Genomic DNA, 17,537 nt, shown 5'->3' with positions numbered 1-17,537 from the left:
CGGACGCGGCGCGTGCGCAGAAACCCCGCCCCTTCGCCCCAGCCCCACCCCCACACCCGCAGCAGCCGCCGCCGCCACCTCTCCCTTCCTCTCTGCTTTTTCCTCCTCCTGTTTTCTCTTCCCTCCGCCCCCTCGCCTCCTTTTCTCCTCCTCCTCCGGCGCCGACGCTCGCGTAGGGCCCTGGCGTCAGACGCGCGGGGGCGGGGCGAGTGCGGCGGGGGGTATAAGTAGAGGGTGCAGGAGGCGGTGCTTCCCCTTCTCCCCGGCGGTTAGTGCTGAGAGTGCGGAGTGTGTGCTCCGGGCTCGGAACACACATTTATTATTAAAAAATCCAAAAAAAATCTAAAAAAATCTTTAAAAAAACCCAAAAAAAATTTACAAAAAATCCGCGTCTCCCCCGCCGGAGACTTTTATTTTTTTTCTTCCTCTTTTATAAAATAACCCGGTGAAGCAGCCGAGACCGACCCGCCCGCCCGCGGCCCCGCAGCAGCTCCAAGAAGGAACCAAGAGACCGAGGCCTTCCCGCCGCCCGGACCCGACACCGTCAGCCTCGCTCCCAGCCCGCAGCCCGCCGCCCGCGGCAGCTGATCGACCCCGTTCTGCGGCCGTTGAGTAGTTTTCGATTCCGGTTGATTTTTGTCCCTCTGCGCTTGCCCCCGCTCCCCTCCCCCCGGCTCCGGCCCCCGGCCCCAGCACTCGCTCTCCTCCTCTCACGGAAAGGTCGCGGCCTGTGGCCCTGCGGGCAGCCGTGCCGAGATGAACCCCAGCGCCCCCAGCTACCCCATGGCCTCGCTCTACGTGGGGGACCTACACCCCGACGTGACCGAGGCGATGCTCTACGAGAAGTTCAGCCCGGCCGGGCCCATCCTCTCCATCCGGGTCTGCAGGGACATGATCACCCGCCGCTCCTTGGGCTACGCGTATGTGAACTTCCAGCAGCCGGCGGACGGTGAGAGCCAGGCCCGGAGGGCGGCGGGCGGGCGGCCATGAGGCTCGGAAGGAGGCGGGTGGCTAGGCCGGCGGGCTCGGGGAGGGGAGCTGGAAGGCATGTCAGCCCCCGAGGACCGGAGGGGAGACGCTCGGGCGCGGGCACCCCTGACTGTATCTCCCGGAGCCACGTTACTCTGCCCGGGGGCACCCACGCAGCCGGCAGCCGCACGCCCCTTGCATGCCCGGCCACTTCCTCCTTTGCGACCATTTTCTCGTCTTCAGCCGCTCTCAAACTTTAGGGTGATGACGCGCCAGGGGGGTGGGAGAAATACGCTTCTTCAACTGCGCTCCCGCCAGTAACCGCGGAATTCTGGGGTGCAGGTCGCTGAGCACCTTTCTGGGGGAGTAGGTGTAGGCGCTGACACCACCCAGGGCTCAGGCCGGCGCCCGGGTCTCTGAAGGAAGTGCAATTCAGTGCTCGAAAAATACCACGTGTTGAACCCTGTAACCTCACAGGCCCGAGGCCTGTTCTGCTACTGGTCCAATAGCTAGGATTGGTAGGGGACGACCACAAGGCCTTAGAATAAAGTTAATACGGTAATGTGTGGTGGTGGTCCTCAGGTTTGTGGTTTTTTTTTTTTTTTTTTTTAAGGCATTAGTGACTGATGAAACGCAAATGACCAGTGGGACATGAATTTGGGGTTTTCCCCTAGACAAGCATTTTTCTTGCACTAAATGTAGAGTGGTGGGAGGAGGGGATATGGAAGAAAATCTTTTAAATGACAGTTTCCCAGACAATTTAGGTCAGTTTTATCAAATTGGTCCTTAGTTTATAGTACTGGTAATGTGTTCAGTACATATATGTACGTGATTTTTTTTTCATTTTCCTCAAATAGCTCCTGTGGTTTTAAGGAGTTTTTCTTTAGATATATTAGCTACTTTTGGCTGTAAATGGCACTCATTAGTGTAATATGGGGGACTGACCATTAACTCAAATAGTTCAAGTTTCTTTTTATTTTTAAAATGATCCAGAGTGTCGTGAATCTGGAAACGATTGGATACAGAATAGATGGAAATGGTTTTGTATTTTTATTTTAAAGTTAAAAAGAGTTAACAAATTTTGATAAAGGTAGGGTCTGACCAAGAGTTTTGTATGTGGTTCGGTTGACTTTTCAGAAGACAGCTTCACTTATCTGACCCAATTATGCCCCCTCCATATTTATTTTCGTTTATAGAAATAAACTTAAGTTCAATTAGTTGTTAATGAGTTTTTCAATAGATAGAGTTTATACTGAGATTAGCGTTTATACCGAGATTTTGGGTAAGGCGGAATATTGAGTGACAAGGAACCAGAAGTTGTAAAACTACACTGCAGTTTTCCTGCCCTTTTGCTCTGCAGACAGTCACTTCAAGTATCACTTCATAACAGTTCTGAAGTCTGAGTAGTATATATCACTGGATATAACATTAGGGAAGATAACCTTTTGCATTAAAAACTTGTTAAAAAATAAATAGATGAGTTCTAGAAACATGGTAACTTGAAAGTTTGGGGTTTTTTTAAGTGTCACACTTTTAAATCCCAAAAATCTATTTTTTTTATTTCTTGGGATTTGTATATGTACAATTTACTATCTTTCCAAGTAGTTTTTCTCTTTCCTTTAAAAAAAGAAATATTGCTGCATTGATGGAATAGCCTCAGAAAGTGACCAGTATTCCATTTAACAGGAAGAGGTGACTCATTCAAAAGACGCTCAAGCACAGTCAGCTAAAAAAAAAAAAAAAAAACTGGGGGAGCTGAGTAGGTGTGGTCAATTGATAATGAGCTGACAGCTGATTATCAGGATATTCTAGAAGCTGGAACTTTTATAGAAAGTTGCTGGAAATTTTGTCCCATCAATAACTTTACAGTTAACGTTAGCATGGAATTTGTCAAGTTGTTTCAATGCTTCAAATGGACTATTTTTATAGAGATTAGTCTTTTTACTTAAGTTATGTTTTTCTATTTAGTTTTTAGTGTTTCTTTAATAGGTAGAAGTGCACATAATTCAAGCTTTCACAGATTCCAAAATTAATTGTACGATAGATTTTCAAATTTTCTAGCACTCTACAGAAAAACTTGAGTAAATTGTCACTTGTTAAATAAACCAGAGGTCTAAGATAAAGTTAATTTTGTGTGTCAAGAAAGTGTTAAAAGTGGTTGTATCTATTGTAGATCAGATATTCAAAAATTCTGAGATTATTATGCAATCAGTATGTCCAAACATTAGACATATATTCAGATCTTACTGTAGCTTTACATTTTTTTCCATGGTAATAGGTAGTTGTGTTATGAAAATCCAAATTCAGGAACCAATTTTTGTTTTTTGAGTGAACTGTTGGCAGTGATGAGCAATGGAATGACCAGTTTTGACAAATAGGAAGGAGTGCTTAAGTCCAGAAACTGTTTTCAGCCTATTGATAATGTACAATTGCCTAGTCTTTTGTGTTGCTTTTAACAGATTGTATGAGAAGGAATCTCTGTTTTATGATGCCTAGGAACAAAAAGGTGCTTTTAAACTTAATGGCATTTGAGGGAAGATTGTTTCACAAATACATTATCAATATGCCATCCTTTCATATGTGAAGTCTGAGGCTTCTGATTATTTTTCTTTTTGCATTATACAATGTATAGCTAGACTAGGGTATAGTACTTGAAAAGTCCAACCATCTTGAAGTTTTTACAGTAATAAAAAACTTACAAGGCCAAAGTTTTTACAGTAATATTCACTCAGAAATTTTTTTTCTTACAGCGGAGCGTGCTTTGGACACCATGAATTTTGATGTTATAAAGGGCAAGCCAGTACGCATCATGTGGTCTCAGCGCGATCCATCGCTTCGCAAAAGTGGAGTAGGCAACATATTCATTAAAAATTTGGACAAATCCATTGATAATAAAGCACTGTATGATACATTTTCTGCTTTTGGTAACATCCTTTCATGTAAGGTAAGCAAAAATGTGACAGGTAAACATTCACAGTGTTTAGCTTCCTTAGTTTAGTCCTTAAAATAGCAACTGTGCTGTTAATGGCTGTCTTTATTTCCAAAATATCTGGGGTTAGTCACTAACAAATTATCTCTGCACACTGGAAAAATGTTAAATCAATAGCAAATAATGAGAAGTGGCTATGCATTTTTTTCCCTAGGTGGTTTGTGATGAAAATGGTTCCAAGGGCTATGGATTTGTACATTTTGAGACACAGGAAGCAGCCGAAAGAGCTATTGAAAAAATGAATGGAATGCTTCTAAATGATCGCAAAGTGTAAGTATAAAGATTTAGTTTGTATTTTCAATATGCTTTTAATGGTTCCAGGTCCATTTTAAAAGTTAGCATGTTTGTGCTTTTAATAAAGAAATGGTAGAAATTAATAAACCATATTTCATAGGTTTTATAATTGTATTTTCTCCACATTCAGTGTAACATACAAATAATGGTGGATTTAATGTAATTGGTCAACCTTTAAACCAAAAAGAAACAGAAGATAAATGGGGGGGATATAAAGCTTTTCCAAAATAAATGTATTTTTGAAAAGTTCAAAATCCAGGCAAACTTTCCTCTGATACTAATTAAATTAGTCCGTTTTATATTTGAGGAAACTGGCTAAAATAATTTAATTTTACACAATGTTATTGACAGATGGGCTGACCTATACACTGGGTAGTCTGCACTCAGCCCATTCTGTATGACCATGTTGCTGGGACTGCCACTATTTATGATCAAATTATAAATGAAGCAGAGTTAAGTCTGATTTGTGATTAATCTTTCTTGAAATATTGATTAAAGGTTGCAAACTGTAATGGCACTGATTAAAACTACAAGGCTATTTATCTTAAATACCATTTACTTCTTTTAATCATCTCGGCAAATGAGAGATATTCAGCATCATTTGTATAGGTTGAGCATCCCTAACTCAAAAATCTCTGAAATCTGAAACACTCTCCACCAACATGACAACAAATCCAATTTTGACATATTTCATTCATTTTAGGGGTTGCTTAACTAGTGAAGTCCATAAGATATTCCAGATTTTAAGACAACTTCTGCATCGGGAATGATGGCACATTCCTCTAATCCCAGAAATTGGCTTGAGGCAGAAAGATTCCAAGTTCAAGGCCAGGGTTATCAATTTAGTAAGGCCCTAAACAACTTAGACCATGTCTTAATTTTTTTTTTTTCCCTTAAAAAGGTGGTATGTATTTAAGTGGCAAAGCATTCCTGGGTTCAATCTCCAATGCTAAATGAAACCACTTATGGTACTACGAATTTCAAATAAAGGTTACTCACCTTATACCAACAATTGAAATGCTTGTTATCATAAATTCAGGGGAAAAAATTAAAGGCACATTCATCACTGACAAGATCCAGATATAAAGACTGATTTTGAGTATATAATAATGTAACTTATGGAAAATAGTGTTTCACTATGTAGAATTATAAATTCACTTATAGGTTGGGCATGGGAAACCATGCCTGTAAAATTTCAGTGACTCCAGAAGCTTGAGGCAATGGGATACAAGTTCAAGGCCATCCTCAGCAATTTAGTGATGCCCTAAGCAGCTTAGTGAGACCTTGTCTCCCATAATTAAAAAGAAAAAAGTTAGGGTATGTAACTCAGCCATGGAGCACCATTGGATTCAATCCCTAGTACCAAAAAAAGATAATTTATATTCCGTTTGAACTATGATTCCTATGACTCTGTCCTAGGAGCAAATATAAAGTTGCAAGAGCAGAAATTGGCAATGTTTACAGTGAACATTTATGAAACCAAGAGCATGGAGAAGGTCCAACTTATTAGGATAAAAGAGAACTCTCATTTCCATAAATGAATATTTTTGAACAGAGGGCAAAAAGACACAATTTGAGTGGAATTATAGCTTTTTCCCCTCTGTACTTTGCTATGTATTACAGTATTTCATAACATTACTGTTTTTATATTGGGAAAACATTTTTAAAAGCATTCTGTTGGTAATACACTTCAGTTATGTCAGTCATTTGCATTCTAGAAATACAAGTACAGAATTAGGAAGCTTAAATTTATGTTTTAGGATATGGCAAATAAAGTACAAGAGACACTTTAAAATAGCGATCATGAAAGCTTTTATTTAGGTCTCTTCATTGACATGGTCACACACAATTACTTGTATTGATAGGAGTGATCCCTTTAGACCTGGATTAGCCAGAGAGAACAGAAGTGTGTGTTAAGAGAAACATTCCTGTATTGTGGTTGTAGTTAAAAGTTTCTTTTTTATGTATTTCATGTTTTAATGTCTTAAGTTCCTATTTATATGTGTAATGTGATTTTTATGAAAATTCTCAATAACAATTTTGAAGTCAACCATCAGACTTAATTAACAGAACCTAATGTCATAGTCCTTACATATTTTAGATTTGTTGGACGATTTAAATCTCGTAAAGAACGAGAAGCAGAACTTGGAGCTAGGGCAAAAGAGTTCACCAATGTTTACATCAAGAATTTTGGAGAAGACATGGATGATGAGCGCCTTAAGGATCTCTTTGGCAAGTTTGGTAATGTGTCTGAATTAAATTTTTACACTTGGAGTTCTGAGTAATTGCTCAACATTTAATGTTGACTGATACTTGATACTAAAAAGTAAATGAGATGAGACCAAATACTTGAAAATACTAATAGATACTTAGATTATATACTATATAGATTATATATATAATAGTATATAGATTATATACTATAAAGTATCATATAAGTAGAATTCTATACAGTTTAGATTAAAGGTTGATAGCATTAGATTAGCACAGTAAGGTGTGACTGAAAAATTAGTTTTTTAAAGGCTTTGTACCATTAAGATGCTGGAATTTAGGCCCTAATAGGGTCCCATCTCATCAGAGGCAAGTATTTGATGCAGCCAGTTTATAATGGAATTCAGTGGCTAGTTAACAGGTGTCTAGTTAGGCTGTTGGGCCAGTTGCAATATCATCATGTTTGAGCAATTTAAAAATAATCCCATTCAAAGATGAAGCCAAAGGTGGCCATCTGCATATATGAGATGTTAAAATATTTTTTCCTTGCTTTTCAAACTTCATCAAACTTACTAATCAGCCTTACTTTGGGTTAATGGAGTTAACAGATCAGAAAATGAATATTTTTATTGTACATTTGCAGATAATTGGCCTCAGTCTTTGCTTTCCTCCTGTTGAACTTAGAGGTGGTACTTCAAGTAATTAGGAAATTGATAACTTTTTGTTGCCAGATTAGCATGCCATATTGAATCCTCCTTTAAGCAAACAGTTATTCTGCACAAAGATAAATCATGTAAGATACAGAAGATAACTGATCTCATGATTCATATATTACCCTAAGTCTTCTTTAGTCCAAATCCTTTTGTATATTTCATGTCCTGTATCTAAATCTTTAAAAATTAGAAGTTATTCCTACAATTGGATTATTGTGTTTTATCACTTATCCCAAAAGATTCGTGCTTGTGAGTTGACTACCAGTATGTAATTATTCGGATATTTTGTTTTACATAATAGAGGTACATTAAATGAAAGAGTCTACCTGTGCCTGTATATCTTCTAGATTCTCTATAATCTAATGTAATTTTTAACCTTTTTCTTCCCCTACTTGACTGAGATAACCACCCATCTCACTTAAATATTTTCCACTTGAAAAAGGTGAGGAAAGAAGCATGTGTCTTTAGCGATATGACTCTTCCTCCAGATAACTGTTATTTTTTACCAGAGGGTCCAGCCTTGTGTTCTCTCCTTCCACTCCCTATTGAAAAGCAGATGGGTCAGGAGTTCCTAGTTCTTAATTCTGAAATGTAAAATTATTAGCTAAAACCAGAAACTCTTTCTATTACAGTTTTTAACTTATAGTTGGATAAAATATTCCCCAAAGTAGAAGCTAGAGTCAGAGTAGGAAGTATTTGTTTTTTTAAAAGTAAAGAACACCAAGTGCCTGGAACATGGGAGACTTAGGGATCTCTGGGGTCTTGAAATTATTTTATCCCCTATTCCCCCATGCCATTGTTTTTGTCTGTTGCGATGTGAGATATATGAACATTTTGTGTGGAATATCTTTGAATTATTAAAAAAATTTTTTAGGACCTGCCTTAAGTGTGAAAGTAATGACTGATGAAAGTGGAAAATCCAAAGGATTTGGATTTGTAAGCTTTGAAAGGCATGAAGATGCACAGAAAGTAAGACTTAAATATAATAATTAAATGTAGTGTGGTCTTCCTGTACCCTTATAGTAAGGGGGGGTGTATAGAGTTAATTTTTTGAAGTTTATGTGCATGTACCAATGGCTATTTTCATATTCTTGTACTCGGTTTGCATATATGCATGAGTTCAAGAATATAAATTGGGAACCTATATTGTCCTCAAACCTCAAGATTGGGGATGGGTTGTCTTTAACTTAGTAATCTAACAAATTCTACTTGTTAAGAATGAGCTTTTATATTACAAATTATTAACTTAAATGTTTATGATTCCTGTAAGGCTGTGGATGAAATGAATGGAAAGGAGCTCAACGGAAAACAAATTTATGTTGGTCGAGCTCAGAAAAAAGTGGAACGGCAGACGGAACTAAAGCGCAAATTTGAACAGATGAAGCAAGATAGGATCACCAGATACCAGGTTCATTTTTAATTGAACAAGCAAAATAAGACAGGGACGAGGAAACCTATTTTACGTTCATTTCAGTTACTTCCAGGTAACTGAGGGTTTGAGAGGGGAAAGAAGAAATGGGATAAAGGAATAGGAGGTGTGCTTAGGTACCATTGTGGTGGGTTTTTAAAATTTTTCTTCAGTTTTTCTTTTGCCCCCTTCTTTTTAGGGTGTTAACCTTTATGTGAAAAACCTTGATGATGGTATTGATGATGAACGTCTCCGGAAGGAGTTTTCTCCATTTGGTACAATCACTAGTGCAAAGGTGAAAGTTATGTTTTTTACTGTTCTGATATTTTCATTCACATGAGTCAGTCTGAGTAGTCAAACCCCAAGCAGTGAAGATAGCGATCATATTTCCTTTTACCTGAAATTAGAGATTATGAAACAATAGTAGTAGTCTAGTTCAAACTCTGAAATTTTGATTTAAAAATTTCACTTCTACATGTTTTTATCTATTTTCTATTACAGTTTTTAACTTATAGTTGGATAAAATATTCCCCAAAGTAGAAGCTAGAGTCAGAGTAGGAAGTATTTGTTTTCTTAGAAGTAAAGAATACCAAGTGCCTGGAACATGGGAGACTTAGGGATCTCTGGGGTCTTGAAATTATTTTATCCCCTGTGTCAAGTTTAGTGTCCAAGAACTGCTCTATCTATGCAAAGTTTTTTTGTGTATATAATTTTTACTCACCCCATGGCAGTCCTTCTTACTCAGTTTTTCCCCACAACCCCATTGACAAAGTGATTTTATTTTATTTTTTAAGAGGTGAAGTGGATGCATACAAATAAAAAATGCATGTGCCATGTTTGTTTTATGGTTCAGCCTGTGCTTTTCTGGTAATACTCTGAATATGATAGAATATATTCCTGAGTGTCTATCCTTAGTATGGTTCCTGAAAGTTTAAATTTAAATTGAATATTGTGTATCAGTTTCTTTTGATTTATATAAAGCATGCATGTTTTAAGTCCTTTGTGGATTATACTCTCACTTTGCAGGGAGGTGAAAGGTTGTAAGAATTTATTCTGGAACAGGAGATCATTTGTTAATGCTTACTAGAAAAAAAAGTTTTAACCAAGCAGAATAAAAGGGTAAAATAAGAAAGAAAAGCCCTCTATTCCCCATATTCAGTTTGCAAAAGAATCTCTTATGATTTCCATGTTGGAAATTCCGTACCTGGCTTTTAGCAATAAAGGTGAAAAAATACCTTAAATACAAATCAACACCTATCATTATATGAAAAGACAAATCGTGTAGTATGACTCCTTTTTCTAAAAACTGTTTATATATATATATATATATATATATATATATATATATATATATATTTGCTCTAATGAACATTCTTACATCTAAGTTTATAGAGTTAGAATTGGTATTCATATGGCATGAATATTTAAAATTGAGACAGCCAATTTATGCCAAAAAGGCTAAACAAATTTGCATTGGTCTTGTTTCTTGACAGAATTTTCAATTGAGTAGAAAGTGGGATCTCATCTTCTCACATTGTTTTTTTTATTTAATGAGGTGTGCTTTTATGTGTTCACTGGTTTTGCCTTTGCATTATTCTATAAGGTTAGATGTATTTTTTAAGAGAACATTTTGTTAGTCCTTTGTTTTATTTTGTAAGTATTTTCTCTCACATTATCACTACTATTCAATAAATAATCTTGGAATTAATATTAAACATCTGAAATCTCAAAAAGTTACTGCTGTGCCTCTCTTTATTTCTTCCAGTTTTCTTGCTTGGCTAGGAAAATGTATATGTGTAGTATTTGGATATTGAGGAAGAATTAATTAATAAACTCAAGGGATTAATAGGATTACAGCCTTAACAGAATTTAGATACATGATTCATTGATTAAAATTGATTCTTAATTGGTAGTACTTTTTTCTACTTCATTCTACCATTACATTAACTTTATTTTTTATTTATTTCTTAATAGGTTATGATGGAGGGTGGTCGCAGCAAAGGGTTTGGTTTTGTATGTTTCTCCTCCCCAGAAGAAGCCACAAAAGCAGTTACAGAAATGAATGGTAGAATTGTGGCCACCAAGCCACTGTATGTAGCTTTAGCTCAGCGCAAAGAAGAGCGCCAGGCTCACCTCACTAACCAGTATATGCAGAGAATGGCAAGTGTACGAGCTGTGCCCAACCCTGTAATCAACCCCTACCAGCCAGCACCTCCTTCAGGTTACTTCATGGCAGCTATCCCACAGGTAGGTTTTCATGTTTGATCATTGCTTAATATGTTTTGTGTCTTCCAAAATAATAAAACCTACTGTGGATTATGATTGAATTGGAAAAACGCTAATAGAGTGTGAGGGCTGTGTGTTTGAAAACAGATAACTAGTTGCCTTTTTTTTTTTTTTTTCATAAAATTAATATATACATTTATTTGCTTGTTTTTGCAGACTCAGAACCGTGCTGCATACTATCCTCCTAGCCAAATTGCTCAACTAAGACCAAGTCCTCGCTGGACTGCTCAGGGTGCCAGACCTCATCGTAAGCCTTTTAATTAAGATTGGGAATTTGATTAAAAATATACATGAAGCAAATCAAATTAGCCTTCTGTTTCCATGGTATATTATTGCTGTTCATAACTTATGGTTACAGGTGTTCGTTTTTTGATGTTATAGTTTTTTGTGTTTTTTTTTTAATAAAAATGTTGTATCATTCCTGTCTTAGTGAGACAGTAATGTCTACTGTTTTCCTTTATGAATATTTTGGGAACAAATCTTTTATTTGGTTAGGTAGTCATCTAATCTAAGCATCAGGGTCCTGTCCTTTAAGTTTTCCTCTGTAAAATGTAAAATGTTTTCATGTCTTAGATTAATAAGTACTTGTCATTGTATGAATTAGTGTTATAATTTACACTAATCTAAAAAGTCTAGGAAAACAATTTTGAAACTCAGCTTTTAAAAAATGGACCACTTTCAGCCTTTTGTGCAAATTTAACTCTAAAGCAGTATAACCCATTCATTCAGTGAGGTTTCCCAGTTAATATATGTTCGTATCTTTAAATGCAGCATTCCAAAATATGCCCGGTGCTATCCGCCCAGCCGCTCCTAGACCACCATTTAGTACTATGAGACCAGCTTCTTCACAAGTTCCACGAGTCATGTCAACACAGCGTGTTGGTGAGTCTTAACCCTTTCTGTAAAGAATTGCTAATTTGAAATAACATGGTAAAAAAAATGGGGGGAATAATATTTTTTTTTTTTTTAAGCTAACACATCAACACAGACAATGGGTCCACGTCCTGCAGCTGCTGCTGCTGCAGCTACCCCTGCTGTCCGCACCGTTCCACAGTATAAATATGCTGCGGGAGTCCGCAATCCTCAGCAACATCTTAATGCACAGCCACAAGTTACCATGCAACAGGTGTGGATTTTAATAATTCTTTTATTAAATTGACAGTCCTTGATCAAAGTAAAAATGTGGAGGCAACAGTATGATATATGAAAACTTAGCTATCTGGAACATCTTGCTAATTATTAATTAATGATTGAATGAAAAATGTTGTGTCTTCTACTGAGAAATTAGACAAGTACCCGGAATCCTCATCCTGAATTACTTGTGTGGTTTAAGAATTTCGTTGGCATAGTTGTTAAGGAAGAAGTAAAGGAAATTTGAGTTAACACTGATTTTGGATTTGATCTTCTAACCATGGGATCAAACAAGTTAACAGAATGAACGAATCCAAGAAATACTAAGTATAAAAGATGGGGTTTTATTAAATTTGAGAGTGCATATCTGAGCTTGTACATGTTACTAGCTATCTTAGCTTATATTTCTAATTTTTATACGTTCCACAGTTTATACGTTCTCATTCAGTTTTTCTCAATTATGTTTAAATGGCAGTCTGTATCACTGCAGTGATTACCTCTTGGTGACTGTTTGTATGTGCTACTATTACTGTGCTTAGAAGTTTTCCTATTTTATGTCTATTTTATGTGTTATCCTATTTTATGTCTAGCCTGCTGTTCATGTACAAGGTCAGGAACCTTTGACTGCTTCCATGTTGGCATCTGCCCCCCCTCAAGAGCAAAAGCAAATGTTGGGTAAGTATCTTTGACCCACCTTGTCGGTAACAAAGGCTAGAAAAGTTAAAAGTTCACTTAGACACTCTGAACTCAAATGCCTAGGGCAGATATGTTGTTGATAATGGATAAGGTAACAGGGAATTAACTTGGATCCCACCCACTCCCATTTTTGGAAGGAATCTGAACCTAATATGAAGACAACTTTTGACTTATTTTGGGCACAGATTTAACAGCTGGATAAGTAACATCACTTGACTGATACCAAGAAGAATTACTGCTTTGTGCTTTGTGGTTGATCTTGTTCTTCCTGGTGAAAGAATGAAATGATGGGTTGTGGGTTAGCATAATACACTATATACAAAAATAAAATTCCTAAACAACAGTTTAACATGGGGTCCTTAAATTTTTTGATTGAAGGGAGCTTTTGAATGTTTTCGTTCCTAGGTGAACGGCTGTTTCCTCTTATTCAAGCCATGCACCCTACTCTTGCTGGTAAAATCACTGGCATGTTATTGGAGATTGATAATTCAGAACTTCTTCATATGCTTGAGTCTCCAGAGTCTCTCCGTTCTAAGGTAATTTATCATGTCTTATTACCTCTTATCTTTCAGGGCTTTTATAGGAACTTATTTCTATAGAACATTTACATAGTGCTTTGTTCAAGCTATGCACCGACATAGGAGCTTTATAAGTATTATAAATCCTTACAATAGTGACGGCCACCCTGGTACTAGTTATCTATCCTTGTTTTGTAAATAGGGAAACAAGAAGAGAAGTTGAATGTTGGGCTCAGTGTTCACACCACTAGTAGATGGCATTCAGTTTAGCTCCAGCATCCTTAACGACTGCTGCTTATATCAGTTCTTTCCAATTTTCATCTCAGGATAAGTTTGTCTTTTAGAATTTTTATTTTCATTTGACTCCTTTCCTGAACCATTTTGTTTTGGCTCTTTCATTAGGTTGATGAAGCTGTAGCTGTACTACAAGCCCACCAAGCTAAAGAGGCTGCCCAGAAAGCAGTTAACAGTGCCACTGGTGTTCCAACAGTTTAAAGTGAGTTTACTCTTTTGTGGTCTTTTTTTTTTTTTTTGTATCAGGAATTGAACTCTGGATACTTGACCACTGAGCCACATCTCCAGTCATATAGAGAGAGCGTCTCTCACTGAGTTGGTTAGCACCTCACCAGTTGCTGAAACTGGCTTTGAACTCAGAATTCTCCTGTCTTAGCGTCCCTAGCCACTGTAATTACAGGCATGTACCAGCATGCCCGGCTTCCTTCATCTTCTATAATAGTTTGCTGAGGATGTTTTGAAGCATACATAGCAAAAAAAAAAAAATGCAATTCCAAGTAATTTATGTGTTCCTAGTTTTTAAAAATATGTAAAGAATTAATGGAATGTTCACCTGTTAACCCTGATCATGGCTAGCATTTTTTAAATCACAGTACTTTGAGATTTTGTATTGTGAACTTTATAAGCTGTCTTTATTAGGTGGTGGACATAATAGTTGTCCTTGGACCTTTACCATAATTGCCTGTCATTATTCCCAGGATATAAGGATAGCTTTACAGCTGTGTACAGCTAGGATCTGGGACCTGGGGTTTGCTAGTGCTTTTTGTTAAAGGACCAGGTTTTGTGAGACATGTTGTGTCTGTAAGAATTTTTCTATTTTAATGTTATATTATAAAAGTAGCTATTGGATGGTATGGAATGGAATGAGTATGGTTGTTTTCCAGTAAAACTATAGAATTTTGGCCAAGGGCTTTTTTATTTGATACTGACAAATACCAGTATTTTTCTTCCTAATTTTTTTATATTACATTTTCAGATTGATCAGGGACCACGAAAAGAAACTCGTGCTTCACCGAAGAAAAATTATCTAAACATCGAAAAACTTAAATATTATGAAAAAAAAAACATTGCAAAATATAAAATAAATAAAAAAAGGAAAGGAAACTTTGAACCTTATGTACCGAGCAAATGCCAGGTCTAGCAAACAGTGCTAGTCCTAGATTACTTGACTGCAACAACAACAAAAAAATTTAAAAATCACAAAAAAATAGTAAAATATAAAAACAAATTAATGTTTTATAGACCCTGGGAAAAAGAATTTTCAGCAAAGTACAAAAATTTAAAGCATTCCTTTCTTTAATTTTGTAATTCTTTACTGTGGAATAGCTCAGGATGTCAGTTCTGTTTTAAGTAACAGAATTGATAACTGAGCAAGGAAACGTAATTTGGATTATAAAATTCTTGCTTTAATAAAAATTCCTTAAACAGTGCATGGTTATGTTTATTTTATTTATCTTGGTAATGAGCATGTGTAAATAGGTAATATCTTAATGGTGCAAAAATGGGAGTACCTGTTACATAAGATTCTTTCATAAAAAATGTACTATATGTAAAACAGCCAGTTACTGTAATGTATTTCATGGATTGAGAATTCCATATGAATCCTTGAGCCAATATAGTTAAATGGTTTTTAACATTTGATTTATAAAAATTAAGACCCATTAACTTTTGAAATTATGGTAGTTTACCACTTGAGATTTCTATACTAGAAGATAATTAGCTAACCCCTATTTACAAGGGACAAAACAGTAACAGTGGCTTTTTATTTGTTGGAGAAGAGGGTACAGATAACATGGCTTTAGTATGATTTTTATATTAAATGTTAAGCTAGACTTGGCTTTAAGCATTCTTTTCAAGGATGGGTGTATTATCTGCCCTTAGGCCCAGGACATATGCATATAACTAATGATCCCATGCAGTTTGCATTTTTGAAAATGGTTTGATTTTAACCCCTCTCCCATTCTACATACTACTGCAAGTTGGCTTTCTCAGTTGCATATCTGGTTACCTCATGACCATGCTAGAAACAGGTCTTCTGAATAAAATAAAAACCCTGGTTTGTGACAGTGACAGCTATGCATGATGAAGCCTTATGATTCTTCTTGACCTGGAATGTTTTTCAATTTGCCAAGTCTTGAAACAAAAGATGTGCAGTCTTGCTGTAGGCATACCCTAGAGGGAGTGATTGTTCACTGAGAATTTCTTCTAAGAAGGATTGACTAAAGTGCTTTAAGGAAGGCAGAGACTGTTACCATCTTTCTCAACATTTTTAGTACAAAGTTTCCAGTTTTGAACTTCTAAAGGAACAGGCTTTAGCTTTAGGACACTGAAGTTTTTAATCTGTGAAGTTCCCTACTAGTTCCCAAAACAAGTGTTATGGTTAGGGTTTGCATAGATAGCTTTATACATGGTGGTTTGGAATTAAGTATTATGGGAAATGTGTTAGTTGTAGCAAGTTTACATGATTGCTGGGTGCGGCCAACAAATCTGCAAAGTAGACCTTTATGATTTTGTAGGAGTTCTTTTAGGAGAAACAACAGTCAATTACTTGAGGATTCTGTATTCACAAATTTGTTAGCTGAACAAAAATCATTTGTAACCCCCAAATAGCTGTTTATGCTACTTTCCAGTCATTCATGGATATGTGTTGAGCAACAAAAATCAAGTCATCTGACATTTTCCTGGATGAGATTGGTGATTTCTTGTTTTTGACTATCACACCAAACGTCCCTTTTTGTGATCTATCTGGTGCCATGTTAACATTTTGTAAGCTTTATGTTGGTGATTTAGCCGTTCAGAATGGCCCCCAGACAGGAGTTATCCTGGTGTTGGCTGTGAGTTCAATGTTAATTAATATATAAGGTGTCTTAATGGAACCAATGTAAAAAGCTAGGCTATGTATTGATCTACTGTTAATTACATGAGGGGCTCATAGGAACCTTACCCCCTGTATTTTTTCTGGGCGCAGTGAATTCAGTATTTACTCATTCAGTATTGGTGTCTTTACAGAAATAACTGCTATGAATGATGAGAATTCACTGGTTATACCCAGTAAGTACATAGTTTTGCAGTCAGCGGTAGTTGAAACTATCTAGTCTCATAGGATTTGAGGTGGAGAGCAGAACTGACTTTGAACTGTCATCTAGTTTTCCTTATAAGGCATATGTAAGGCTACATCATTTGGAGGTTTTGACAAACTAGGTGTACATGACATTTTTGAGTACTAGACCTAACCTGTAGCCTAGATTTTTTTTTCCTTTTCTCCAATTCAGCATGTATATTAAGACTTGCATAGAAAAATAATGTGTTATTTACAGTATGTTATCTTTCATCATATTCCTTGCCCTTCAGCTCAAATAGACCACAAGTGAGAGAGCTGGAGAGTACTTTGAAATTCTCTGATTTTGATGTGGAACTGTGGCCTCCGATTATTCACTTGGAGTATACAACTGAAGAGGTTCTGGATACTTATGTTTAATGTATGCATTAGACTAGGACTCATGAAAACAAAATGAGTTTGGTTCAAGTTGGAAGTTGAATTTTTTATTTATTTATTTATTTTTTTTTTTTGATACTGGGGATTGAATTCAGGGGCAACACTGAACCACATCCCCAGCCCTCTTTTGTATTTTATTTAGAGATAGGGTCTCATTGAGTTGCTTAGCACCTCACAATTGCTGAAGCTGGCTTTGAACTCATGATCTTCCTGCCTCAGCCTCTGAGCTGCTGGGATTACAGTCGTGTGCCATCAAATACCTTTATTTTTTTTATATGGTGCTGAGGACTGAACCCAGTGAGTGCCTCACACATGCTAAACAAGTCCTCTACCTTTGAGCTACAACTGTAGCCCTAAACTAATGAATTCTTAATCTTAACTTCAAATTGACTCCCTCTTAAATGTAACCTCTCCTCAGTTAATCTCAGGTTGGATTTAAGGATTCTGGGTTTTCACCTTTCTGCTGTACACCAATCACTTGGATACATCTCAGGTGTTGTGTCTTCTCAGCCATTTGATTTCAAGTGCTATG

General features: G+C 36.8%; 1 protein-coding gene across 3 annotated transcripts; it reads left to right on the top strand.

Annotated features, from left to right (window-relative positions):
* Positions 1 to 248: 248 nt before the first annotated feature.
* Pabpc1 (poly(A) binding protein cytoplasmic 1) lies at positions 249 to 14,939 on the top strand. 3 transcript variants are annotated; one of them, XM_046464735.2, is made up of 16 exons: positions 249 to 607; positions 721 to 949; positions 3,720 to 3,913; positions 4,113 to 4,228; positions 6,354 to 6,493; positions 8,051 to 8,145; positions 8,447 to 8,584; positions 8,784 to 8,879; positions 10,559 to 10,831; positions 11,027 to 11,117; positions 11,642 to 11,752; positions 11,842 to 11,996; positions 12,592 to 12,676; positions 13,103 to 13,233; positions 13,618 to 13,711; positions 14,486 to 14,939. In XM_046464735.2, exons 2-15 carry the CDS (start codon positions 757 to 759, stop codon positions 13,708 to 13,710), a joined length of 1,911 nt encoding a protein of 636 aa, XP_046320691.1. In that variant the 5' UTR covers positions 249 to 607; positions 721 to 756; the 3' UTR covers position 13,711; positions 14,486 to 14,939. The 3 variants fall into 3 exon arrangements, with proteins under 3 accessions (XP_046320691.1, XP_046320693.1, XP_046320692.1); XM_046464737.2 differs by having other exon boundaries at positions 249 to 949; positions 3,720 to 3,817; XM_046464736.2 differs by having other exon boundaries at positions 249 to 949; positions 6,354 to 6,484.
* Positions 14,940 to 17,537: the final 2,598 nt, after the last annotated feature.

This window comes from Marmota monax, unplaced genomic scaffold (assembly GCF_021218885.2).
Source record: "Marmota monax isolate L192 unplaced genomic scaffold, Marmota_monax_Labrador192_F-V1.1 WCK01_AAM20220418_F8-fsc00003, whole genome shotgun sequence".
Taxonomy (NCBI): domain Eukaryota; kingdom Metazoa; phylum Chordata; class Mammalia; order Rodentia; family Sciuridae; genus Marmota; species Marmota monax.
This window is presented reverse-complemented; position numbering and strand designations above follow the sequence as displayed.

Bases quoted from the DNA above. Each gene is read 5' to 3' on its own strand.
- Pabpc1 (XM_046464735.2), top strand. From the start codon at position 757: ATGAACCCCAGCGCCCCCAGCTACCCCATGGCCTCGCTCTACGTGGGG. The intron at 950-3,719 runs GTGAGAGCCAGG...TTTTTCTTACAG, and splicing joins CTTCCAGCAGCCGGCGGACG to CGGAGCGTGCTTTGGACACC. The intron at 11,753-11,841 runs GTGAGTCTTAAC...TTTTTTTTTAAG, and splicing joins CATGTCAACACAGCGTGTTG to CTAACACATCAACACAGACA.